The sequence below is a fragment of the Physcomitrium patens genome, chromosome 24 (genome assembly GCF_059467195.1).
Source record: "Physcomitrium patens ecotype Gransden chromosome 24, ASM5946719v1, whole genome shotgun sequence".
Taxonomy (NCBI): domain Eukaryota; kingdom Viridiplantae; phylum Streptophyta; class Bryopsida; order Funariales; family Funariaceae; genus Physcomitrium; species Physcomitrium patens.
This window is the reverse complement of record NC_143433.1, coordinates 6,825,019-6,850,951: the sequence shown is the minus strand read 5'-3', so window position 1 is coordinate 6,850,951 and position 25,933 is coordinate 6,825,019. Positions and strand designations below refer to the sequence as shown.

Here is a 25,933-nt window from a genome sequence, read left to right as displayed (position 1 = left end):
AAATATTCATTAATTTAAGAATTTAAAAAAAATAACTTGAATTAAAATTATTTATTAATTAAATTAAATTTCTTGTATATTTACATAAATATAATATTATTGAGTATATGTGGAAGCCATTCAAAATTCATGCAAAGGAGTCTAAATCAATCTATATATATATATACTTTAAAAAAATCATCTAAATAAGATCAAAAAGTAATTATAATAATAATTTGGTACAAATAAAAGAATAAAAATTAAAAATAATTTCTTATTTATGAATACTTATAAATTTTTAGTAGATTTTTTTTTAGTAAAATCAATAATTAATAACTAAAATGATTATTTCAAAAATTATAATTTGAATAATTACTAAATAAACTAATTACCTTGTTACAACCTTCACATTATTAAAATTAAAATAAAAACTTTAAAAAATAATTTATGTTTTTAATAGATGGTCAAATTTATTGTATTTGCTATTAAAACTTAGAATTAAATTTTTATGTAATTGTTGATGTTTATAGAAGCAGATGCTAAATTAAGTAATATAGTAAATATGTCATTATAAGATAGGAAATAGTCTTTTATTAATAATTAAAGAATCAAATGGTATTTTTTTCTAAATATGAAAAACTATTAATTTTTAAAAGACTTACTAAATACTCTAGAATATAAATTAAGATTAATTTAAAATATGATTTACTAGATTTTTAACTTTAGTAGTTTAATTAATAAATTAAAATCTAATTAATTTTAAAGAATTTCTTTTAAAATAGGAAAGAATATATTTTGAATACCTACTTTGTTTAAATAAATTAAAATAGATAATAATTTTTATTTTTTATATTTTTTATCAAATAATTATTTCAAAACTAAATTAGATATAAAACTAAGATATATGGCTATAATAAATTTTCTATAAAGCTTTTTATTTCTTAGAAGCTACTATATAAAAATCTTGTAATTAAATTATTTGTTTAACAAGCCTTGTGGTCCTTAAAAAGTTTACATATTGTCTTTTTATTAACTAGTATATATAAAAGTAACTTAAGGCCATCATTAGTCTTATATTTTTAAAATATATTACAATCTTAATTTAATATTTTTTAGTTTCATCTTACTTAGCAATAACAATTCTAATAACCTAATATTTTATAAATTATTTTAATCTTTTATTATATTTTTTACTTACATATTTTTATATTTTCTTTTCACATGTTTATCGCAATATATAATTTTGACTATACAAAATATTTTACAACTTGGATGCATGTTATACAAGCATTGTCATTATTAAAAAATATTCTATATGATGTTTTAATTAGATAATAAAAGCAAGTTGAGATCATCTTTAATTTTTTTATTACTTTTAATTGTCTTATTTTATATTTAAGATTTTTTTAATTTCTATGTATTTGAAAACACTTATTTGAATATAATATGAATATAGAATTATATGTCTTAGATATATATATATATATATATATAGATATATATATAAGAACATAAATCTATATAAATCTATTATATATATATATATATATATATATATATATAGCACATAATTATAAATAACAATAGAAAATATAAAAAAGTTTGTAGAATTAAAAGTAATACATTAAATTTGTGTATAAATTAGGGAGTTAATTTTTGACAAAAAAATATTTCCTTAATAATGCATTTAAGTTGGAACTACCATCCAAAGCTTAAGTTGATACTACAAAATTTTATTTATTTTAGAATAAATTATGTTTTTCTTCAAATTTCAAATATTATTTTTTTAAATAATTAGTTTATCATCAATTGATTAGATAATTAGTCAAAGACATATCAATTCAAATAAGAATAAAATAAATTGATTATAATTGGTAGAATGATTATTAATATTCTAAATATAAAGTGAATATAGAATAATTCTAAAGAATAATTTTTTACATTTCAAAGGTATCATGAAAAAATCTTCATAAGAATTTATTTATTTATTTATTATAGATTTTTTTAATAAAATGATTAAAAATATAGTTTCTTTGTATTTATTTGATAATTATACATTAATATAATAATAAATATAGATGCCATTGTACATTAAGTGACATTGAGAATTTTTTTTCTAAATTTTGAATGAAAATATGAAAAAATATGTAGATAATGTGGTTTTCTGTGAAATAAAAGCCTATTATTTATTAACATAAAAGACCATCAAATAATTTTTTTTTAGAATTCAAATTTTACCATAATAAAAATTATATATATACCAAAGGCAATTATTCACCCTTAAACAAGAATATAACTGTGTGAATTTTGGCCATAAATTAAAAATGTACTCATAGCTAATGGATTTATAAAACAACTACTATAATTCAATGTATTACTAAAGTTATCACAAAAGAAGTAAATGAAACTTGGATGGATATCATGTAAGTGCACAATGGGGGGATGAGAGAGAGAGAAAGAGAGAGAAATAAAGTAGGCATTGGTATGAATTTTGACATTTGTGATATAATTATACACATATAATTTATAGAGAAGAATGTTAAATAGGCCTAGGTTTTTATTAAATTTATTTATCCATGATGAAGAATATGGAAATCATGATGAATGTGGTTGGTTTTCATTGGTTTCAAATCTGGTAGTGGAGAAATGAATCTAGAGATAATTTTTTTCTCTCATGATGGTTAGGATGGATTGATCAATTTAATAAAAGCCTGAGTCTATGTAACATTCCATTTTAAAATATATATAATGAGAAACAACAGCTAGAAAGCTCAATGAGACAGAAATGAGACAGAAATAATGATTCTAGGAATATCGAAGAATAAGGTAATGACCTCCTCTATCCTCGTCCCTGATCCAGGGAACATGAGGAACGGGTGGGGAACCCTGGAGAGAACGAGGCTCCACAAGACTCCAGCACGGGAAAGAGCTTGTGCTACTGCTGAGGAGAGGCTGGAGGAGCACCATTTCTCGTCCTTCACCTCCATCGCCACTTTGCCTGCCGTGTTGCATGACTTGCCCTCATTCTGCCCAAGATCCATACCCTCCCGCTCCTCCCACCCTGCCTTCCCTGTGCTCATCGCCGAGACCATCTCCTTCTCGTCATTTCAAGGTACGTCTCTCGCCATTTGGTTTCGTATCGAGCTCACAGTGCGCACAACTCCACGCGGGGGTGTTTTCGCGGTTTTGGTATTGCGGATGCTGGGTGGGTGGAGAGCGGATTGAACTGATGAGACCTAGTTTTTGTGTTATGGTGACGGAGTAGATTTTCAGTATGTGCCCTTGGGTTTTCTGTGCTAGGGGTTAGGGCTTGCGGTGAGTGATGATGCACTGTTTCTACGGATCCTGGGAGATTTTTTGTGGAGAGGAGGTAGGGCTTGGTGTGAGGGGTTGAGATTTTAGGAGCAGTTTTTGAGGTATAATAAAGCTGGTATGTGTTTAAGGGTTGGTGTGATTGGAAGTTATTCTTGCTTGGAATCCTATTTGTTTCTTTTCCTTGAGGTGTTGTGTGTGCGAGTTACTTTAGGTCATGTTTAGGTCTGAGAACTCCTATTGTTTCCCTTGGCTGAGTTGGTACTCTGGACTTTACTTGGAGTCTGGCGTTCAGGATTACCAAGAAGGCTTGGTTTAGAAGAGACGTGGAGACCGACGAGTGATGCTTGTAATGTGACCTACCAGTGCTACAACACGCTCGCTGTCTCACTGCCAATAAGCAAATTTCAGCATTCAAGTGTATCAGACATGGCGAATGCGTACAATGAATATGACAATAAGATAGACTATGTGTTCAAGGTGGTACTGATTGGAGACTCGGCAGTCGGAAAGTCACAGCTGCTTGCTAGATTCTCTCGCAATGAGTTTAGTCTTGAATCTAAAGCTACAATTGGAGTTGAATTCCAGACGCGTACCGTTGTTGTGGACCACAAGACTATTAAAGCCCAGATCTGGGATACAGCAGGACAAGAAAGGTGCGCTCTTATCTCTCAACCTCAGAAATAATTCCTTGACTTATTGTAGTGACAAGGTCAATCGTGCGTTTCTTTGAAGGCATTGTTGCTTGTTCATTAGTTGTACGTGCAGGTACCTGTCTCAAAATCACTCTTATCCAGTGTATATCTGAAGCGTGTTGGAAATCTAGGACGAATGCAGCATGCAGTAGTTTGATCAGCTACTTACCAGACTTTTATAGAACTTGAATTTGTTGTCTGAATCGCTTGTACGTTTCGATGAATGAACTTAGAATCTTTTAGAACTACTCTGTTTACTCATCAATTACTGTGTGGAGCAGGTATAGGGCTGTCACAAGTGCCTACTACAGGGGTGCTGTTGGTGCAATGTTGGTTTATGACATCACAAAACAACAGTCTTTCGATCATGTACAAAGGTGGCTAGAAGAACTTAGGGCACACGCAGATGCTAACATCGTGATCATGTTGATTGGTAACAAGTCCGATTTGAGCAACTTGCGGCAAGTGGAGACCGATACTGCAAGGGAGTTCGCTGAGAAAGAAAGCTTATCTTTTCTCGAGACCTCAGCCATGGAATCTACGAATGTAGAGACTGCCTTTTTCACAGTTTTATCAGAAATATACAAGGTCGTCAGCAAGAAAGCTCTTCTTGCAGATGAGAATCAAGGAAACTCCCCACTTCTTCCTGGCACGAAAATCAAGCTTGCGGACAAAGACGATGTAATTGGAGCCAAGAAAGCAGGGTGTTGCTCAAGTTAATTGTCGTGAACATTGTCTTTTATTTATTCCAAGCTTAGCTTATGTACAGTTCACAAACTATAAGGATAATTTGTTTTACTGGCGTAGTTCGATGCAGCTGTATGAAATGCAATTCGGCTTCAGGAAGGCCTTTCGAGTGAGTGGCTAGTTTCTTCAATAGCTTGAGTGAGTAGGAGCCTTGTTGGATAGGAAGTAGTTTAGCAAGCCCAAGGGCATTGAAGTTGGAATGATGGCTTTCATTCAAGCAACCTGAATCAGGTTCACATCTGCGAATGTAGCGGAACAGCGGTGTTCAACAGGCAACGAATTCTGGTTCTCTCTCTCAGATTCCTGGATCATCTTCAACAACGATCTTTATTTCTCACATATCCTATTTGTCGAAGACACATTTGGATGTCTATCTTTGGCTTTTGGCTCCTTTTTAAGCACTTGGAATTTTCAATAACTATGTTTGCAGTGATTTTGGACGCAGTCAATGTTGTATCCCCTGATTCACGAGGATCGCTTCACGCCTTGTGTGATATAGTTTATGGGGTCCATCTAAAAATATCACAGAAATGTGGTTGACTTGTGAGATCTGTGTGCAAATGTCTTTCTCAAACTCAATGATGCTGCCCAAGGCTTGATACTGTCTTGTTTTGGGGATTTTCTAAGAGCCCTCTTAGTTGTATGGTCACTCATTTAAATGTTGTTCTTTGATGAAATACAAGAAGAACGTAAAATAATAGAATAGTTTGTTCTAAACAACCTAGAGACCAGATATATACATCATAAGATCCTTAAAATAAAAAATTTTGAACTAAATATATTTATGCAAAATATATATTTTAAATTTTGTAAAAATGATTTGAAATAAAATGCTTATAAAGATCCAAATTTGATTTAGGCACCTGAGTAACAAAAGATTACATTTTTTTTTTTTTTTTTTTTTTTCAAATTGATGTAAATAATTATATAAATGTATTTGATAAGCTGAGCATAATAGATTGTATCAATATAGCAAAATTTATTGTAATTTACAAAAATAATACCAAAAGCTTCAAATTAGTGCTCAACCAATCTATTAACAATACATGACATATGCAAATTGCACACAAAATAAGTAAATAAATATTTATAGAAATAGATGGGAAGTATATAATAATTATATATTTTGGTGTAAATACTAGAAACATCTAAGGTCAAATTTTATTATTTCTTTTTTATTACTTGTTTGTATTTATAAGATTACATATGTACATTGTGAAAATATATTTTACAACATCTTATGGTTTTTATTATATTTGTCTATTCTTAAAATATAATAGATTTAATACGAATAATAACTAAGTTTATATTTGAAACCTTAGATTTTATATTATAAATTTAACAATATATTTTCTCAAATATTTTATAGATTTAAAAATACATAAAATTAGTAAAAAAAAATATACTTAATTTGAATATTTTCTAGAAATTATCAAGAGCATTTAAAATTTTTAAATATAACCGTTCATATTTATGTGAATACATCAACATATAGTATCAATAATCATACATCTAGCATTTATTGAAAGACTCAACACTTCCACAAAAATGCATCAGAAAGCCATCCATCCATCCATCCCATCTTGGGTAATAACTTGGAAAGAAAACAACAGCTCTAGATACGTAACATTGCCAAATATACATAACAAATACCAATCGTGCTTAAATACGAAAATAATACATACAGGGTATCGAAGACGTCGAGACCTTTAAAAAGAGGGCCAACGCCTACCCTGAGATCGGGCCTCGCAATCGAAGGCTGGAACGGTGACACCTCACCTCAAGTGTCCAGGTTGTCAAGCGGGCCGGGTCAGAAATGTCCATCTGGCTCCGAGGTGGAGATCAGGCGATAGAACAGACGCACCGTCACAATCACATCCACAAGCTCATCATCTATTATCGAACATCCATCCATGGCCCTGCAAGGCGGAGTTGGCGCAGGGTTGGGCGGCGGCAGGGAGGCGGAGCGAGCGGGCGAGTGAGTGAGTTACCGACCACCGAGCGGAGGAACACCGCGTGGGGAGATGCGTAGAGTGCCACGATTCAGAGAGAGAGAGCGCGCGAGCGAGGGAGGGAGGGAGAGGTTGGTGCTTATTTGTCGCTCCGATCGGACCTGCACATCGATCCATCCATCCATCGATCTATCGAGTGCGTCTGCTGGCTCGGCTTGAAGTGTGTTGTGGAAGCGAGAGCACGGGGGATTGTTGTGGCGTGGGGATCGGTGATAGTCCGGCACACTGACTGCGCTTCTTTCGTTAGCTTTTTTGGTCCTCTCGTTTTCTTTCTTTTTTGATTAGAAGCGGAAGCGAGCGCTCATCCCTCCGTCCCCTTCCCTTTATTAGGAGCGCGAGCGTTGGAAGGATGTCGTATGCGTACCTGTTCAAGTACATTATCATCGGAGACACAGGTTTGTGATGCTTCGATGAGGTCCACTGTCGTTGTTAGTGGTGATCAAGTTTCTGTTTATATATATATATATTTTCGTGTAGGGGCGTTTGCTGTCGTTTTTGTTTTGTTTTTTTGTTTTTTTTTCATTTTTTATGTAGTTCCCTTCGCGCTGTGGAAACGAAGGTGGAAGTGCGTGGTTTTGTGCGTTGTAATCCGGATCTGATTTTACTGGGGTTTGTTAGAGTTTCTTTGGTTAAAGAGGGGAAAGTTTGGAGTCTTGTCCATGGGCTGCGAGGTTGAGGAATATTGCGAGCCGGCTACGGAGCATTTCATTTTGGTGGTTGCTTCTCGTTTGGGTTGACGAGATGCTCGTTTCAGATAATTTCTCAGAATTTTTAAATTTTGGGAGAAATTCGATAATTAGTCCGAGACATGTAATTGTTGTGTATGTAGTGTCTCATTTTTCACGCACCAACAATAAATGACGATGTCGTGACGTCCACACTAGCGTTGTTTTCACCCTACGAGTCCCTGCTATTGAGTTTAATGTGTGAAATTTGGAATTCGGATAGTTAATCTGAACACGGTACTTTAATGAAGCGTATACTGTACTACGTCAAGGTTCGGTGTTGTTTAATAGTAATTTGACGAAGAGTAGCATTCGGCCGAAGTTCTGTTTGAAGTGCTAATTCATCATGTCGTCTATCTTTATTTTTATTTTTATTTTTTAAAACTAATTAAATAAGATTACTTGGTTTTTTTTTTTTCCTTTTTTTTTTCCCCCTTTTTCGTAGCTTCGTAGTCACTAACTGCAGTGTTAGGTGCTTGATCAGATTTCAGGAAGACCGAACGAAGCCGTCATTGTCTTGCTTGGCTCTGACGATGGTGTCACTCTAACTAGTTCTTTGTTGGCGTTTTGGAATTTTGACCTTTCTCTTGTCTCTGAGGAAATTATCTTGAGTAATTTTGCCCCTAAGCATTGGTTTGTATGTGAAATTCAAAATGTATAGGTACTAGCCAGAGCAATGTTGACAAGTGGCTAGAAGTTTCGAACGTTATAAACCACTTTATGTACAGTTGCATTTCGCAAGTTTAGTTAATTGAATTCATAATTGATGCGAATTTAGAGTAAGGCGTTATGAGTCCATGTCACCTCTCGCCAGAGTGATGGCGCATTTTTTTTTTTTTTTTTTTTTTTTTTTTTTTTAGTTCCTTTCTCCTTTTTCTTATCATTGTAAGAGTGTGCCTGTTGGGTTGGTGAGGTTCCCAGTTTACTTTAGTTGCTTTTACAATGTATACTGTGCACATTTCATAGATTATGGATTTAGGCTGTAGTCGTTAATTTTTTTTGTCTGATGGTGCAGGTGTGGGAAAATCATGCCTGCTTTTGCAGTTCACTGACAAGCGGTTCCAACCTGTTCACGATTTAACTATTGGTGTGGAGTTCGGGGCTCGGATGATCACCATCGATAACAAACCTATCAAGCTTCAGATTTGGGATACCGTATGTGCATATCTTGGTTTTTTTCTCTGTTTTTGTCGGGAGTCTGATTACACACCTTAGTTCTGTATAGTTTGTAGTTTTATCTGTATAGAACTGTATACCCAAAGTAAAAAAAATATTACGTAGTATTTACATTTCACAACTCGTCCTACTTTACTTATGGAATCTTAAACAATTGTAAATGTTGCTTGAATTTATTCAGGCCGGTCAAGAATCTTTCCGTTCCATCACTAGATCGTACTACAGAGGAGCAGCTGGCGCGTTGTTGGTGTATGATATCACCAGGTATCATCTCAGTTGAATCAAGATTTATTTCGTTAGTTTGTTTAGATCATGCTTGCTACAGTTTACACCTACATCGTTGGCAGTGTGCAGGCTGGTGCATAATTTCTTAACTTGTTTTTGTAGGAGGGAAACTTTCAATCACCTTACAAGTTGGTTGGAAGATGCACGACAACATGCAAATTCTAACATGACTATCATGCTAATCGGTAATAAGTGCGACCTGGCACATAGAAGAGCTGTTAGTACCGAAGAAGGTGAACAGTTTGCCAAAGAAAATGGTTTAGTATTCATGGAGACATCTGCGAAGACTGCCCAAAATGTTGAGGATGTGAGTAATTTCTGCTGAAACACGTGGCATCTCGGTACCGTAGTATCTTATTATCATGTTTTACCGTGTCTTTCAATTGAAAATATCCTTATTATTCCATCTGGTCAATGTAACAGGCTTTCATCAACACAGCTGCTAAGATCTATCAGAAGATTGAGGAGGGAATTTTTGATGTTTCCAATGAGGTTAGTTCTGCCAAGACTGGACTACATCGAGCGACTTCTGTGCATGCACCTAAATTTTGAATATTTATTTGGTTGCACGCTGGAGCTGTAGTGTGAATATGTGTGCATAACATCCATGCTTGCTCACAAATTTTAGAATCAAACGTTAAGTGTACTTGAGCGAATTCAGCGGTTATGCATGAACTATATGGAAGAGGTCAGTAACAACTATGCGTGAGTAAAAAGAAGTTAGATCAATGTTTGAATTGAATTCACTCTTAGTTGGAGCTTGGCATCTGACATGACGGGTGGAATGGCAGTCGTATGGCATTAAGGTTGGCTACAGCACATGGACCGCTTCAGGAGGTACTGGTGGGGGGAATACATCTGCTCAATCGGGTGGTTGTTGTTCGTGAAGCTTTGTTTGACTGAGGTATTGACTGGTTGATAACTTTTGTTAGCCAGTCAATTTATGCACCGTTTGGGGATATCTAGTGAGAAGAATGATGAAACTGGAGCGTCACCTTGTTGTAGTGTCCAGGAGAAAATTCAAAAATCTCGTCTTACACTTCACACCAGACTTATAGAGGTTTCAGGAATTATAGAGTTAGCAGAAGATGGTTGTGTGGTATTGAAAAATAATGACTTAGTTCTAGCTTCACGTTTCAGTTATTTGTTTGAGTTTTGCGCCCAGTTTCTGAAACAGCAGATATCAACACTGTACAGTTAATTATCATTCTCACAAGCATATACGATTCTTTTTCTTATTTATTCTGAAAAGAATATATAGATTTGTTTGGTCTGATTTACTTATAATGAATCTTCCAAGTGAAGTGACTATATTTGTGATTTGCCTCGTACATCCTCAAATTTCAGCCATTTACCGTTCCAAGTCAATGGTTCATTCTTTTCTACAATATGTGCAGATTACACTAACTCATGATCAGCTTTCTCATCATACCAATAGTGCAGGATGAGACATATCAACTTGGAGTGGCTGGTGTGAATGTAATGTAGGCAAGTCCTTACATTTAGAAGTTCGAGTTAGGCATGTGGTATCCCTATTGGTGTTCAACTTGATTTTCACGAGTTTCGTTCTGTGAGGTACACGACGGATTTAGAAGAAAACAAAATGTGTGTGAAATGAAGTAATGAAGTCATTGTAAACGTTGTACTTTTTGTATTCACAATGATGTAGGGGCATTCTGTGGGCGTAATAGCGGTAATTGAGATCCAACGATATGTAGATGTGTTTTACAACGAGGCAACTTAAATAAAGTGCTGATGTGGGAGTGAACTCAATTAGTTAAAGGGGTGAATACTTGTTTATATGTGGGACCAATGACTCATGTCATTATCGTTGTGAACTGGACAATTTCATATTGTAATTTCAATTCTTCAGCTTTTTCATCTTCTCTGATTGTGCAATCTTGTTCTAGTTTGAGCACCTCGCGTGAAAGTTTTCGGATTTACCTGTAAGATTTCATTGTCAACAAGTCACAACTAAACTGTACCTCATCTATTTGATAACATGATGGTTGTGACTCATTACTTTTGCGTACGCAGTATTTTATGTCCCTGGAAAAAGGCTTGCGACCATGTTACTAAAGCACACAGCATCTATCACGGATTATTTACACGGGCTATTGCAGATATAGTTCTCACAGAAAGCATTCAGTCAAGACCAGCATCGAACAAGATCAAGATCGACAATCGAACTTAAAGTCATCAAGGAAAATTCCGATTCATTGGACAAAACAATGAGAATCAGAATACCAATTTTTTTTTGTTTAATTCAGTTTATTACAGATGAGTCAAATGAGACTCAGTCACAGTTCAGTACTAATTCTACAATATGGTATTCCATATCAGATCTCCGAGGAATCGCTATACAAGCGCAGAGCTTCAGAGACTGCTTCAAAACTCCAACATCACAATACGAGTCCTTCATATCCTCAAGTCGACAAAACCCAAGTCATCTACCTCCGGACGAAATGTACATAACACAGTCCACGAATGTCTCCAAACTCCAGAGCAGGAAATTGAGCTTAGATCGGGAAGCAGGCGGAAACACGGGGGTAGACAACAGCGGCGGGATGAGCCATGATTCGCCGTCCCTTCAAGTGACGGAAGCAATAAACAAATGCACCAACGGGCCACTCCACCACTGCAGCCACAGCAAAGGCAACAAATCCTACAGTTGGGCCCAGAATCCGGCAGTGGCAGGGGTTTCGGCGAGTGCCGCACTCGAAGCAGAGGGGCACAAACGGGCAGCAGGGAGGGTCAGCTGAGCCAGCTGCCTGAGCTGTGATAGTATCCATGGTGATAAAAAGAAAAATACACACCAAAACGACAACAAAATCTGACAACAAGGAGCTAGTGACAGCTGCTGAGTGATCAGAAAACCAAGCACCACAGATTTGCGATCACGAGCTTGGGATGCAAAGGGAAGGCAACTGACAGGACCTGATCAGCACAATCATCAATAACTGAGTAAGCACAGACACCGGCGATCAGTCCGACAGAGCTATATAGGCCTCAAAAGGGAGCAGGACTCGCTCTCGAAGCGCCACGTTGATGACAACACACAGGAGGAGTGCACCGGCAGGTGTAGAAGCCATTCGAAGATGTGGGTCACAGTGGAACTGCAAGTGTGCGGGTGTATGACCGGCTCAGCAAGAAAGGGTCTTGGATCATTTTCCCCGCCGGTGTAGCAGATGCGCTGGCACGCCGCACCTTTCGCTTCCTGTTGTTGCTCAACGTGTCGTCTATGGAGGATCCTCGGCGCCGGATGCAGTGTCGTCGTCGTCGTCTTCGTGGTGGTGGTGGTTGTATTGGTTGTTGTCGTTGTTGTGATGTGAGCGTGGTTTTCCCGCATTCAGATTCTGCTTTGCTTTGCTTTGCTTCGGTAACCGCCTCATCCCCACCGCCAGGTGCCATTACGTCGAGCACTTGCGATTTATCTCCGACTTCTACCGACTGTCGGTAGCGACGTTGAGTTCGCGGTTCAAGTGACCAGTTTTTGGTAATTAAGTTTTTTTTTATAAGGTTGAATTTCGGAATACCGAGGGATTAACCTCTTTGCTTTACGAAGTTGCATTGAAATTTAACATGGTTTTTGGGTCTTTATACACATCTTAATTCCCTTTAATTGAAATTATAATTAGCAACCACAATGGCAAGGATAAGAATGTTTTTATCTTTGGAAGCAATGAGCTCCAAAGAATTTGTTTTATAAACAAGTAAATATTTTTACACAAGAGTGATAATCAATTGAAAGTTTTAATCAACGTCTAAAGCCTATCAATAAATAAGAGACCTATCTACTAATATTATTTTTTCAAATATTTTTTTATAGATTAGCAAGGATCTCAATAAAAAGAAGATTTCTACTAATATACTTTAGAACTTTGAATGCCTTAGAATAAGACTCCATTGATTTAATTTGATCAATTATCTTTAATCTAAGAGACTATCATATAAAAACATATAATTAAACATGTGACAATAAAAATTATTATGTTTATTTCCTTTGTCATCAAATTTGTGTTTATCATAAAAAAGTATATATTTAATTTTCAAAAGTTAAGATGTAAATTATTCTTGCATGGTGTCAATATCATTAATTAAAGTTATACTTCTGTAATTGGGTTGTTGATGGATTGTGTAAATGCATCTAAAAACGATAAAATCATATCATTCAATTGATTATCTTAAAAAAACAGAAGTTTACACAACACTATTGAAATAACAAGTGTAAACAATATTATTTTTGTACCACATCTATATCTCTTTTTTAAGAATTGTTTTTGTAGTTAGAGCCTTAATGTCTCCAACTCCAGGTTTATTTGCAACATTGATAGTTTTTATCGCAAATTTTACAAAAACTACATCTTTGACAATCAGTACATTCTGATTCTTTGCTAACTTTTGGAAATATTTTTTAAATAGATTGTTGATAACAATTAAATTTTATCAAAAAATATATATGTTATTTTTATGGTAAATAGATATATTAAAAATTTAGAGAATGGCTAGGTGCACACTCTCTTCAAGCATGTGAACACCCCTTGCAAACACACAATCAAACTTTTATTCACACAAAAAAGTTGTATGGTAAATTTACAATAAAATATTTTTATGTAATGACTTACATTTTTTTTCTTTTTTCAAAATGAATTTAATAATATTCCATTATACATCTTATGTAATCGTTTAATCATCTTTAAAAAGTTTATTGATTTTATTTTTTTTAAAAAAATTATTGTAAATTTATCCTAAATCTTTTTAATGTAAATAAGAGTTTTATAATGTGCATGTGGGGGTGCATGACACTGGGGATGTCCACCCATAAATTCCCAAAATTTATTGAGACATATGTGCATATATGCACCATTTATTTATTTATTTTCCATTGAATATAAAGCTTTAGGAAAAAAGTTAAAAATATATGTACATTATGAAGCTTTTTTTTATCTTTTGTAGAATTGTTGAATGCTACTTACTTCAATGCCATCAGATTATCATTATCCTTCAAAAGAACTAAGAGATTAAATGTATGATTGAATAAAAATATTAACATGAATTTTTAATTTTTGTATGAAATTTTTATGTAATGCTGAAAAATTGAAAAAATATCCAAAAGAATTTGATCATCCTTTAATATTTAAAAAACAAAAAAAACAAAAACAAAAACAAAAACAAACTTTTTATCTTAGTGTTTATTTGTTTTGTAAATCAATGAATTATTTTGTGGTTTTTTTTGGTAGCAATGGTTAGATTTTTATATTGCCTAAATTATTTCTTTTGCAAATGTTTCATATTAAAAAAATAGAATATAAACACTTTATTTTTTATATAGTTTTATAAATCATAAAATGTGTTCTAGAACAACAAAAGATTTAAGTTTTGATAGAGTGAGGTTTTAACACTTTTATCATCTGAAGGTATCAGGTTTTAGTAAAGATCTTTTTTTATTTGATAGAATAATTGTTTGTATAAATAATCATTTTTCATTCATTCACATGTACTTGCAGTGAAAATTTTATACAAACAAATAAAATATTGCTATATTCCATTTTTTACAATTTTACATTATTTTTAAACTTTTTGATTTGATGTAACTTTTTTAAATGCTCAATTTTGGAAGTTTGCAAATTTAACATTTATTTTAATAAACACTGTTACATATAGTCATAGTATTATCTAAAATACTTGTAAAGAAAGATTATCCACAAGTTGTGGATGGATGAATAAAATCTTTTCCACATAAATAGCCAAGAAGACGAAACTAATTGTTCACCAACAGATCACACAAGTTGGATTTAGCTACTCCAAGGAATGAAAGAACCCAAACTAGAACGAATTGAGCTGAACTGAACAGTACCAACTACAAGATATTAATGAAACGTTCAGTACTAAGAGTTGTCACCATTATCGCACACAAACATGCTAAACTAGAGTGCCTCATGTACTAATTAATCCAGTAAATGAAAAAAAAAAAAATCTGTAAACATCTCATCATGAAGAAAACGCTGAGAACAACATCCGATTTTAAACATGCATGTCAAAGCAATAGAGCTAGTTATGGCGACATCCACCACACCGAACAAGAGTATTATCACACAGAATCTGTTGTTTACTGTACATTCAAAGTCATCTCAACTATATGTACCAGAATGTCGATGCATTCACAGACACAACGCTTCAAGCAACTCAGATGGAGGAGTTCAAGTGTTACACTTTCTTATTGTAAATCTGCTAGCAGGTGTTGCACAATTTGAGGTTCAGGCTCGTCTCCGCAACGTGCTAGTTTCTAAAATATCATACTTCTAGATATTGAGTACAGTATTTGGTCATGGGGTTTCGCTTCATGTACACTCGCTACGGAAATATACACACTGGGGTTTGTTACAAACGCGTAGCTTACAAGTTGAGAGAGTTGTGGATGAAGCCGAGCAACGGGCCCTTGAGGTAGATGTTCTCAGTGACGAGCAGCGCCACGAGCCCGATCATGGCCGCGCGCCCGTTCCATCGCTCGTTTTGCGCGTTGAAGGGGCCGCTCTCTCGGCTGTCAGGAGATTCCTTGTTGTACATGGGGATCAATGTGGCTCCGATGATGATGGGCGCCACAAACAGGAACCAGATCAAGCCCCGGCCCTCGGTGACTTGCTCCCACACACTCTGCCCAGTCAGGATTTCCGCGACCAAGGCCCAGGTAATGCCGAGCATGGCCAGACGGCTGTTGATGGTTTCGGGCGCGGGGCCGTCGAACTTCATCAGGCTACTGGTGCTGGTGTTACCGTCCTCTGGGCGGCGCTCCTCCTCGGGGCGGTAGAATTTCTCCACGGGAGAGCCCTCGAAGATACGGAGCGGATCATCCTTCTTCTCTGGCTCACGCTTCGTTCCGGGCTGCAGAAATTCACACAGACTTATCATCAACTGTTTCCACTCCCCAAATCGCAGCAACTATCTCACCCACAGCAAATGCCACCCATCACAACAAGTTCCAAAGTCCTAAAACCCATGACACATTCGTGTTTCAAGCAGTAAAACGTCAGACTTACAAGTGGAGTGTCATCAGTTTGCTTCGCAAATACGACCAAGTTTCGTCGTTCCTGGTTCAACCCCGGGGTCTTCACCCTCAGTCCTCCGAGGAACGCAGCGTTGGCATTCTTCAGCTTCGAAACTTTCAACGACGGAACCCCTGCAATGGTTCCAAGACAACTAGCTCGGCTCAACATTGTAGACACTGCCATCTTCAGAAAAACCAATATCTCTCTCTGTCACCACCTAAACGTCCACTAGAACAGTCCTGCTACAAGCTTGTTTTACGATAATCTCCTTTGAAAACCAAGTGTATTCGACGAATTCAGTTCACAACATGGGCACTAAGAATGTCGAAACCAGAGGTGGTACGCAAGAATTTAAGGCCAAATGAGAAGGGGAAAAGGCGATGTTGGTCTGTCGAGCTCGCGTGCAACGAAGCCCATGAGCCGCGAAGGCGGCTGCCAAGTGTTGCCGACGCTGTGGGCCTTACATCGCGACGAATTTGCACCCTCCGATCCTCGCCACCTAGTGACCGTTGGATTCCAAAATACTCAAGCCGTCCGATGGTGCGCTTTCTTCACCCCCTGGACCACGTCAGCTGGATTTTCACAGTCCAGCTGGCGAGTGGCGATTCTCGTTCACACTCTGTTTGCTCCCATTTGCTGCCATTTGGCCGAAAGTTTGATAATACTCTTTGGTGGATAAAGCAAAAAGTTTTTCTCAGTTCTACTGTTGGAAAAATGGGGCATGACTTCTCCGGTGGAGTGTAATTTAACCCACGAAGCCTTCTTGGTAATGAATGAATTGGTAATGTTTAATCTCTTTACTGATTTACTTGAGTGGAACTGTCAAATTTCATGAAGTTGCATCTGGTGTTTAGTGTTCTTTTTACTTTAAATTCATCAAACCATGATAAGCTCCTTACTTTGTCTTTTCTTTCTTTTTTATTAAGAATAAAACATTCACATTTGGGTCTATATAATGCTAAAACAATCTCTTATATAAAACATCTAAGGAGAGGGGGGGACAAACCAAGGGGATAGACAAGAGGAGACAAACTCCCTTTGTAATAGGCTGGCTGCATGTTTTGTTGTTTTTATCAAAAGTTTTCACAAAAAGTGAAACAAAACTAGAATTCATAGGGCCTTAAAAGCACCTTGAAATGTCTAAGAGCAATGAAGACACACGCTGCAAAACTTCATGATTGAAGTTGTTTTTAGTGAACTCCAGCTCAATATTTTTCTATAATACTTTGAAGGTCGTTCATAAAGCATAGGAAGGTGTCTAATTGTGACCAATCTATGTGGAGAGTTCATATTGTTGCAACATAATCCATAAAAAAGAAAAGAAGGATGTGTCAAGGATATGAACTAAAAGATGATGCATAAACCAATGAAATCCTTGTCAAAGAAAGAGTGAAAAAATAGAAATAAGAAAGTACATATATTAAAAGAAATAAGAAAGGCTTATTGCCAAAAGATAATAAAACTTGAGACTCTTGAAATTAGAGTAGAAGCAAGAAAAGAGTTGACAAGAATGAAGAGGGCTTCACTTGTGTCTTTATATATATTATCTAAATAGGGGCTATGTTGTCGTGTTGTGGTTTGGCTACCATGTGAAAATAATGTGAATATGTATTTAATGTACAATTTACTTAACAACATGGTGAGAGCTATGTTACTGGATTTTAGTTGGTTGAAGAGTATGATTAAATTACTACTTTAAAAGGAAGTTATTTAAAAGGATTATTATTAGAATTTATATAACTTTATTTTCTTTTGATACTGGCTTTTGAGATTGATTTTTTTGGTAGTAACTTTAAACATATAGGATCACCTTTATTAGACATTGGTGACCCTTGTTTTAGTTCTTTAATTTGGTGTTTAGGGCATATATTGAGTAAATCTTGTAAAGAAAAGAATTGAAGAGGGATTTTGGTAGCAAAAAGAGAGTTCAGGGCATCCATATAGATAAATGGAGATGGACAATGAAAATCTCAATTCCTATTGGTCAAAAATCATGAACAATGGACTTCAAGGAGGCTACCCAAGGCCATATTAGAGATTAGGATTAGTTTTTCGGGACCATTTGAACTTTGAAGACTAAGATTAAAGTGCTCAAGTTTTTGGCTATGGTTTTAGTATAAATCTTATATGATTTGGAGTTTATATGAAGGAGATAGAGGCACTCAAAGTTAAGGTGTTGATTTAGGAGCTATTGTCACTTTTTTTAATATAACGCATGTGTATGGAAGGAAATTGAGAATCGATGACCGCGGCTGGAGAGAGCACTTTTGTGGCTACACTTTTTGCATACTACTTGCTGGATTCCAAGTTGGAATGAAGGAGATATTGGATTTTGAAGTCAGTATATTCAATCTAAGGGTAGTAAGTGACCCGATTTACTAGTGGTTGCATCTTGAGTTATATTTTGAGTAGTTTGACAAGGTTTTGACTTAAAATTTCAACGAATGTGAATATTCATATTAATAAATTTTGTACATAAGTTTGATGACATTTGAGTATTATATTCTTGAGATATTAAGAAAATAGTGCTTAGGTGCTTGTAAATTAGGGTTTAGAGCATCTACTATGATTTCTTAGATGCCAAAAGATTGGGAGTGAATTTGTGGTTGGATTTTTTGTAGTAAAACTTAAAGGTAAATTTTACCTACTATATAAATTTGACACAAACTAAATGGTTAGATCAAGAGTAATGAATTTCTAAAGTTTGAGAAGAAAAAATCCTTCGCGGAAAAAATATGTTTTGAAGGGATTTTGCTATATCTTATATTTTATTTAAAATAAAGGGGTTTTGAAAGCTAAGATAAGATACATATAAATGTTTAAGCTAAAATCTCTAAAGTTAGATACCTGATGTATTCCCAAATAGCAAATCATAGAACACGACAATGTGACGATGTTCTATACGATCTCCAATATGTGTTGACTTTATAGGACACATGCCTTGACTTACAAGGCAAGTTTTTTTACGTGTAGGCTATATGGTTAGCTTGGTCTTCAAGCTAACAACATGTATAGCACATGGCCAACTTGTTAAGCATATTTCTAATCCAAAAAGTCAATTAAAAACACCTATAAAGTCAAAGTAGCATCTATAAAGCTTCTAGAAAGCTTCCATAGAAGATATTATAGAATTAACTTGTTTTTACCTACTTCTACTTACTTCTACCTATTTATACAAGTAATTACTTGCTTACATGGAAATATCCATGACATTACATGCGTATGTCCATGACATCATATGTTGAAAATTTTTATGATGTGACAAATTATATTCACCACATACTGAAATCTTTGTTCCCTTCGAAGATGGTTGATAGGGCCTCTCAACCATTGATAGTATCCCATACCAGGGCAAGAATGAACAACTAGCGGATTTGACTGAAGAACCTTTGTTTGCCGATCTGTCGGATGAGACATTACGATTGTCACAACCTTTAAGGCAATACAATCAAGATGAAGATCCTCAAGAACGACATATTTTTTCTCAAATAGATTGAGAGATACAACGCGTTTGGTATCACAAGCTTGGAAGAGACTCCCAATGTTTGGTAATTTTATTAGAGGTAGAAACAACTCTTGATGGTGTTTCAAATATTATATTTGAAAGAGGTTATAAATGCCTCAATAATGATCAAATAATAGAATCTAGAACTTCTTTCACTTCAAACTCTTTATTATTGTCCACTTCTATAAGAGGAGGTGGAGCTTGTCTTCTTCTTGATATGTCCATTGTCTTGTACGGTTCAAGAAGAGACATATGGAATATATGATGGATTTTTATTAACTTTGGTAGGTGTAAACGATATGCAACTAGATTAATTTGTGCAGAAATAGGAAATGGTCTAAGTCTATAATTGTCCAACTTGTCATAAGGATGAGTAGTCTTGATATTGCGACAAAGTAACCATACCTTGTCACCTGTGTAGAATAGTAGTTGTTCCTTTCGATAGACATTCACATTGATCTTTTCTTGTTTTGGAGCTTTTTTTAACTACGCCTTCATTGTTATATATAGCTTTGATAAATGATTTGTCAAATCTTTTGATATAGGATTATAAGCTTTTGAAAAGTCAAAAGTATCAAGTCATGGATGATAACTATAATTGGCAAAAAAAAATATTTATTTTGTAGAAGAATGTACCATGTTATTATAAGCAAACTTTATCGATGGTAAAAGAGTTTTTTAATCATCTTGATGGTAGTTGATGGTACATCTTAAATACTGCTTCAAAACTTGATTAACATGCTTTGTTTGTCCATCAGTTTGAGGATGGAATATCCAAAATAGTTTTATATCTACTTTTAGAATCTTGAAAAGAATCAGCCAAAAACTTGATACAAATTGAGTTCTCCTATCCAATGTAATATCTTTAGGTAATCCATGATAGCGATAGATGTTGTTAAGAAAGAGCTTAGCTATTTCTTTACTTGTGATAGATTTTATACATAGTACAAAATATGCCATCTTCATAAAACGATCTACTATCATAAATATAAAGTCATAAGAACCTGAGATTGGAAGATCCATGATGAAATCCATAGAAAGAGAAGACAATAGTTGTTTTAGAATAGATAATGGTTGAAAAAGTCCATAAGGTCGATGACAAGGAGTTTTTGATCTTGAACAAATGTTGCATGACTGAACAAAGTCTTTTACACCCTTTCATATTTGTGGCCACCAAAAATCTCTGGATATAAGCTCCAAAGCCTTATTCTATCCAAAATATCATGTTGCTAGAAAGTCATGATGTGCTTGAAGAATATGTAATTGTGCTTTTCTTTTTGGAACATATAATTGACCTTCAAAATAGAGTAGGTTGTTTTTGAACTCAAACTTAGAAATATCTTGGGACTTAAAAGAAGGATTCTTGATATTATGAACAAGAAGATTAGAAGACATACTTGATTGGATTTGTTTCACAAGGATCGAATCAATAGTCAACGTTGATTTCAATATTTGAAGATGAAAATGCTTTGGCTTCAAGAGAATTATTCTTTGTTAATCAAAAGATGCATCTCCCTCTTTTGGTACTAGATAAGAACGTCTAAAAAGGGTGATTGACAAACCTTGTTGTTTTTCAGGTCGATATGTAATCTTGAAATCAAATTTGGATAAGGACATGCTCCAACGGTCTTGGCGACTATTTAAAACATGTGTTGACATGAAATACTCTAGATTCTTGTGATTCGTACATATGGTGATTGAATTAGAAGCACCTTCTAGATGATGATGCTATTTTTGAAATGAATCCACAATTATAAGAAGCTCTTTGTTGTGGATTTCATAGTTAATCTCGGCTATTGAAAATTTTTTGAAATAAAAAACTACTACATAAAGTTTATCATCTGCTCCCATATGTGATAATACAATACTTAAAGCAAAGTCTGATGGGTCTGTTTCCATAAAAAATGCTTTAAAAAAGTTGACATGATACAAGATTGGTATAGAAATAAATGCTAACTTCAAAGTTTCAAAAAATGCTTCAGCTTCTTTAGTCCACTCAAGTTTGTCTTTATTAGTCAAACGTGTAAGTAGAGCTACAACTCAAGAGAAGTCTTTGATGGAGATCCGATAATAGTTGGCAAAGCCCAAAAAGTATTCGATATCTCTTACCATTTTTAGAATCTTTCAATCCATAATTATTTGAATTTTCTTAGTATCCATCATAAGTCCATCATTTGAAATGGTATATCCTAAGAAGTCGGCTTCAGTAGTGTAGAATACATACTTTTTTAACTTGGCATAGAGTCCCACATCTCTTAATTTTTGTAAGACACAACGAACATGAAGTTCATGTTCATCTGTATTCTTAGAATAGATCAAAATGTTGTCTAGATAACAAATAATAAAATCATCTAAAAACCCTCAAAAAATATCATTCATTAGATGTTGAAAAGTTGTAGGTACATTTGTAAGTCCAAAAGGCATGACGTTGTATTCAAAATACCCATACCTAGTTTGAAACGCAATCTTCTATTCATTTCCTTCTTTAATACGTACTAGATTGTATGCTTCCTATAGATCTATTTTGTGTAGATTTTAACTTGATTCAGTTGATCAAGAAGTTCGGATATTAAAGGTAGAGGGTACCTATTCTTGATGGTGATCTTATTGAGTCCTCCTTAATCAACACACATCTGTAATGATCCATCTTTCTTCTTCACAAATAAGATTGGAGTTCTTACTAGTGATTTGGAATGGCGTATGAAATTCTTAGGGATATTCTCTTCAATATATTCCTTGAATTTAGCCAATTCATTTTGTGATAAACTATAGATTGGTCCAAATGGTGGTTGTCCTCCTTCTTGAAGGTCAATTGAGCAGTCATAGGAGTGATGTTCTGAAAGAATATGTATATTCTTGTTTTCTTTTGAAATTCTTGATAATGGTTGGAATTGCTACTTGAAGTCTTTGCATCATTAGAAACAGATGTGGCATAAATGACACAAGGTGATATTTTTTTTGCAACATGCAAGAAAGCTCTTGCACCTACAAACATAGGTTTAATTGTACTAGACTTATGACTTTCTATTGGATTAATTTTAATCTTAATTATACTTTTAAAAAAGTCAAGAATACAAGAAATCCAATGTATGCAAGGATTATACTTTTCTCACTATGATAAACCTAAAATAATTGGATTAGAAGGAGATCTAATTATATTAAAGATTATGCAATTACTATGACCATTTATTGCTACATCTATAAGAAGTGTTTTATGAATAACATCTCCAAAAGACAACAAACAACCATCTATGACTTCTACATAAACAAGTTTGATTATTTGTACTAACGATATTTTATGACTTTTAACAAATTCTACATCTAAAAAACAAGCTGAGGCTCCTGAATCTATCGAGGTGGAGGCTTTATAATTATTATGTCCTAAATACACATCTATCATAAAATAAGGAGATGGTTGTGAGAAGAGGATAAGACCTTTATTAGAAATTGTATAAGATTCTATCTGCATGGTTTCTATTATAGCTAGACAAATTTGTTTTCCAACATATTGTCTTCTTTGATAGATGTGATCCTCATTTTGTGATTTTGTTGCTTCTTTAGACAATATTGAGCAATGTATTTAGGTTCTCCACAATACAAGCATAATCCTTCTTGACGACGATGAGTCTTTTCTTATTTGATAAGAGGTTTAAAATGTATCGCATCAATTTGCATATCCTTTGCTTCTGAATGTATGTGTTGAAGAGATATTGGTGTTGCCATTGAATTGTAGTAATGTTGAGGTCCATTTGTGTGTCTCTTTTTATCGAAATTCAAAAAATCGATTGTAGCATTTTACAGCAAAGTCAATTGCTTGACTCAATATTTGAGGATCAAATAAGTTGAGCATCAATTTCTTTACTTCATATTATAATCTATAGAAAAATTGGCTAATAAGTGTAATATCATCCTATTTGATATCAATTACAAGTTGTCAAAATTGTGAAGCGTATAACATTACAAATCAATTGTCTTGTTGCAAAACACAGATCTTGTTGATTGAAACATGAATTGCATCATGTTCTCCATACATGGACTGGAATCCTACCAAAAATGCCTCTAGATTATTCAATATTGGATCTCATCGTTCAAGAAAAGATGAAAATCATAATAGTGCTGAATTTGAAAGAAGTGTGCCAATGAATCTAACTTGTGATCTTGGAGTTGGATAGCTTTGAGATTGAAGTTCAATCACAAGTTATACTTGATTGATAATTCCTCAAAATTTGGATCTTGTACCATCAAACTTCTCAGGTAAGGCAACTCTTGGTTCTTTATCACTTGAAAGATGTTCCACCATAGGTAGAGGGATTTGATTTGGTGCAAATATTGAAGCAGCTCTAATCATCTCTATATCTTCACTTCTTGCCATTCTTGTTGATCCTTATGGTAGTAAGCTAAGTTCATGCATTGCAAGCATTAACTCCTTCAATTGCTCTTACATTTTTGCCATTGCACTCTTCATTTCAACAAGCTCTACCATAATAACACTCAAAAAAATATCTAATACCACTCAAGATAAATAAAAAAAAAAGGATTTGACGACAAAGAAAATACTAAGAACAATATCAATTTAGAAGAAGATAATCCGCAACTTCTTATATGCTTATGTCTTATTATGAGAAAGAGAAAATCTACTCTTAATCAAAATTAGATAAATTTCTAATACTATAAGTGTATTCTTGTCAATCTGTCAAGGACATGAATTAAAAGATGATGCATAAACCAATGAAATCCATATCAAAGAAAGAGTGAAAAAATAGAAATAAGGAAGTACGTATATTAAAAAAAATTGGAAAGGCTTGTTGCTAAAAGACAAGAAAACTTGAGATACTTGAAACTAGACTAGAAGCAAGAAAGGAGTTGAGAAGAGTGAAGAAGGCTTCACTCTTGTATCTATATATACTATCTAAATAGGGATTATATGGCGATGTTTTATATGAACTCTAATATATGTTGACTTTGTAGGACACGTGCCTTGACTTACAAAGCAAGTTTTTTTACATGTAGGCCACATAGTTAGCTTGCTCTTCAAGCTAACAACATGTGTGGCACATGACCAACTTGTTGACCACATTTCTAGCCCAAAAAGTCAATTAAAGACACCTATAAAGTCAAAGTAGTGTCTATAAAGCTTTTAGGAAGCTTTGATAGAAGATATTATAGAATTAACTTGCTTTTACCTACTTCTACTTACTTTTATCTATTTATACAAGTAATTATTGGCTTACATGCATATGTCTATGACAAGATGTTGGATTGGCTTTGTACTAGAGATGTGCAATAGAATTGTGATTGCATTAAGTTGCCAAGGTGCACATATATTTTGCAAACATACCATCTACTACTCTAAGTCTTTACAAAGATAAAGAAATCTCTCTTGTTTAGTAGTTGCAGGCTTTAACGTCGGATAATCAAACATCTCTTGATATGTATAAGGGATTGATTAGAAATTTTAATTTAGTTGAAAAAGAGAATTTGAAAGATAGTCCTAACAAAAGTAATTTGCAATTGGTAAAAAACTTTGTAGTAGTTTCTAAAACTTTTGTTGTGATGCTAGAACAATTGTACACCAGGAAAGAACTTATGTCAAAGTTACTTTATTTTAAGAATTGAGGTTAGTGTTTCTATATTGATGCATTTAAAATATTATTTTTTTATTAGAAATAATAGAAATATTATTTCTTTTATCAAAAATAAGAAAAATATTGGAATAACAAATAAAAACATGTATAGTAAGGTTTCATGCACTATCTACTACATTGGGCACCTAATCTTTTATTTTATTTTTGCAATGGCATTAGTACAATTGTTGTATTTTTGAGAAGTAGATATTGTAATAGGTATCTCACGTCTTGATTCACATACTATGTTTCCTAAGCTTAATAAGAACTCTTTATAATCAAAAATAATAAGTAAAAAGAGGAAATTATTACTAAATCTTAACAAAGAGCCAATGAAATATAGTGGTTCATGAATATAGTTATTCTTCTAGCTTTGCCATAATGCTACTATATAATTGATAATACTCTAGCACATATTCATTCTATTGAAAGAGCTTGATATATTTTCTTCTTATTTTTAATGCAAGATAACACATCGCAATGCATTTTGATAAGTATTAGAGTGAGGAAGCAGCAAAGAATATTGCAAAATTTGAAACTAAGATCGGCTTTGAATTTGGAGTAGGAGTAGCTTTTGACCTTCTATTAGGGAACAAGAAACTACTACCAAAGCAATCACTAAAGAAGAAAATGAGTAAAATTGTTTAACTTACTAAAGAGCCACCTTTCAAACTTGATCTTAAATCTTTAGAAGAAAAGAAAAAAAATAAGAAGAAGATATCTTTGTTTAATTTGGTCTTGATTTTGACAATAGTGAGTAATCTTCAATTGCTTAAGAACCTTGAACATAATGAAGTTCACAAGATCTATCCTTCTTTTTGTTTAGA

At 34.1% G+C, this 25,933-nt stretch overlaps 4 protein-coding genes across 5 annotated transcripts; 2 read left to right on the top strand and 2 right to left on the bottom strand.

The window, feature by feature from the left end:
- The first annotated feature begins 2,946 nt into the window (after window positions 1-2,946).
- LOC112276309 (ras-related protein RABA4d) lies at window positions 2,947-5,072 on the top strand. 2 transcript variants are annotated; one of them, XM_024507490.3, is made up of 3 exons: window positions 2,947-3,091; window positions 3,880-3,947; window positions 4,268-5,072. In XM_024507490.3, the coding sequence occupies exons 1-3, from the start codon at window positions 2,990-2,992 to the stop codon at window positions 4,704-4,706; spliced, it is 609 nt and encodes a 202-aa protein (XP_024363258.1). In that variant the 5' UTR covers window positions 2,947-2,989; the 3' UTR covers window positions 4,707-5,072. The 2 variants fall into 2 exon arrangements, with proteins under 2 accessions (XP_024363258.1, XP_024363257.1); XM_024507489.3 differs by having other exon boundaries at window positions 3,587-3,947.
- Window positions 5,073-6,941: 1,869 nt separating this feature from the next.
- LOC112276876 (ras-related protein Rab-2-B) lies at window positions 6,942-10,251 on the top strand. The gene is made up of 6 exons (XM_073531017.2): window positions 6,942-7,140; window positions 8,486-8,625; window positions 8,828-8,910; window positions 9,034-9,238; window positions 9,355-9,423; window positions 9,723-10,251. Exons 1-6 carry the CDS (start codon window positions 7,095-7,097, stop codon window positions 9,816-9,818), a joined length of 639 nt encoding a protein of 212 aa, XP_073387118.1. The 5' UTR covers window positions 6,942-7,094; the 3' UTR covers window positions 9,819-10,251.
- A 1,021-nt stretch (window positions 10,252-11,272) lies between these two features.
- Window positions 11,273-11,895, bottom strand: LOC112276877 (uncharacterized). Its single transcript, XM_024508660.3, has one exon. It carries the CDS (start codon window positions 11,721-11,723, stop codon window positions 11,451-11,453), a length of 273 nt encoding a protein of 90 aa, XP_024364428.1. The 5' UTR covers window positions 11,724-11,895; the 3' UTR covers window positions 11,273-11,450.
- Window positions 11,896-15,124: 3,229 nt separating this feature from the next.
- On the bottom strand, window positions 15,125-16,288 carry LOC112276467 (early light-induced protein, chloroplastic). The gene is made up of 2 exons (XM_024507832.3): window positions 15,969-16,288; window positions 15,125-15,813 (listed from the first exon to the last, which is right to left on the bottom strand). Exons 1-2 carry the CDS (start codon window positions 16,158-16,160, stop codon window positions 15,328-15,330), a joined length of 678 nt encoding a protein of 225 aa, XP_024363600.1. The 5' UTR covers window positions 16,161-16,288; the 3' UTR covers window positions 15,125-15,327.
- Between the last annotated feature and the right edge of the window lie 9,645 nt (window positions 16,289-25,933).

Coding starts and splice junctions, on each gene's coding strand:
- LOC112276309 (XM_024507489.3), top strand. CDS start 3,721: ATGGCGAATGCGTACAATGAATATGACAATAAGATAGACTATGTGTTC. Junction 3,948..4,267: donor GATACAGCAGGACAAGAAAG/GTGCGCTCTTAT, acceptor TGTGTGGAGCAG/GTATAGGGCTGTCACAAGTG.
- LOC112276876 (XM_073531017.2), top strand. CDS start 7,095: ATGTCGTATGCGTACCTGTTCAAGTACATTATCATCGGAGACACAG. Junction 8,626..8,827: donor AGCTTCAGATTTGGGATACC/GTATGTGCATAT, acceptor GAATTTATTCAG/GCCGGTCAAGAATCTTTCCG. Junction 8,911..9,033: donor TTGGTGTATGATATCACCAG/GTATCATCTCAG, acceptor TTGTTTTTGTAG/GAGGGAAACTTTCAATCACC.
- LOC112276877 (XM_024508660.3), bottom strand. CDS start 11,723: ATGGATACTATCACAGCTCAGGCAGCTGGCTCAGCTGACCCTCCCTGC.
- LOC112276467 (XM_024507832.3), bottom strand. CDS start 16,160: ATGGCAGTGTCTACAATGTTGAGCCGAGCTAGTTGTCTTGGAACCATT. Junction 15,814..15,968: donor AAACTGATGACACTCCACTT/GTAAGTCTGACG, acceptor GAATTTCTGCAG/CCCGGAACGAAGCGTGAGCC.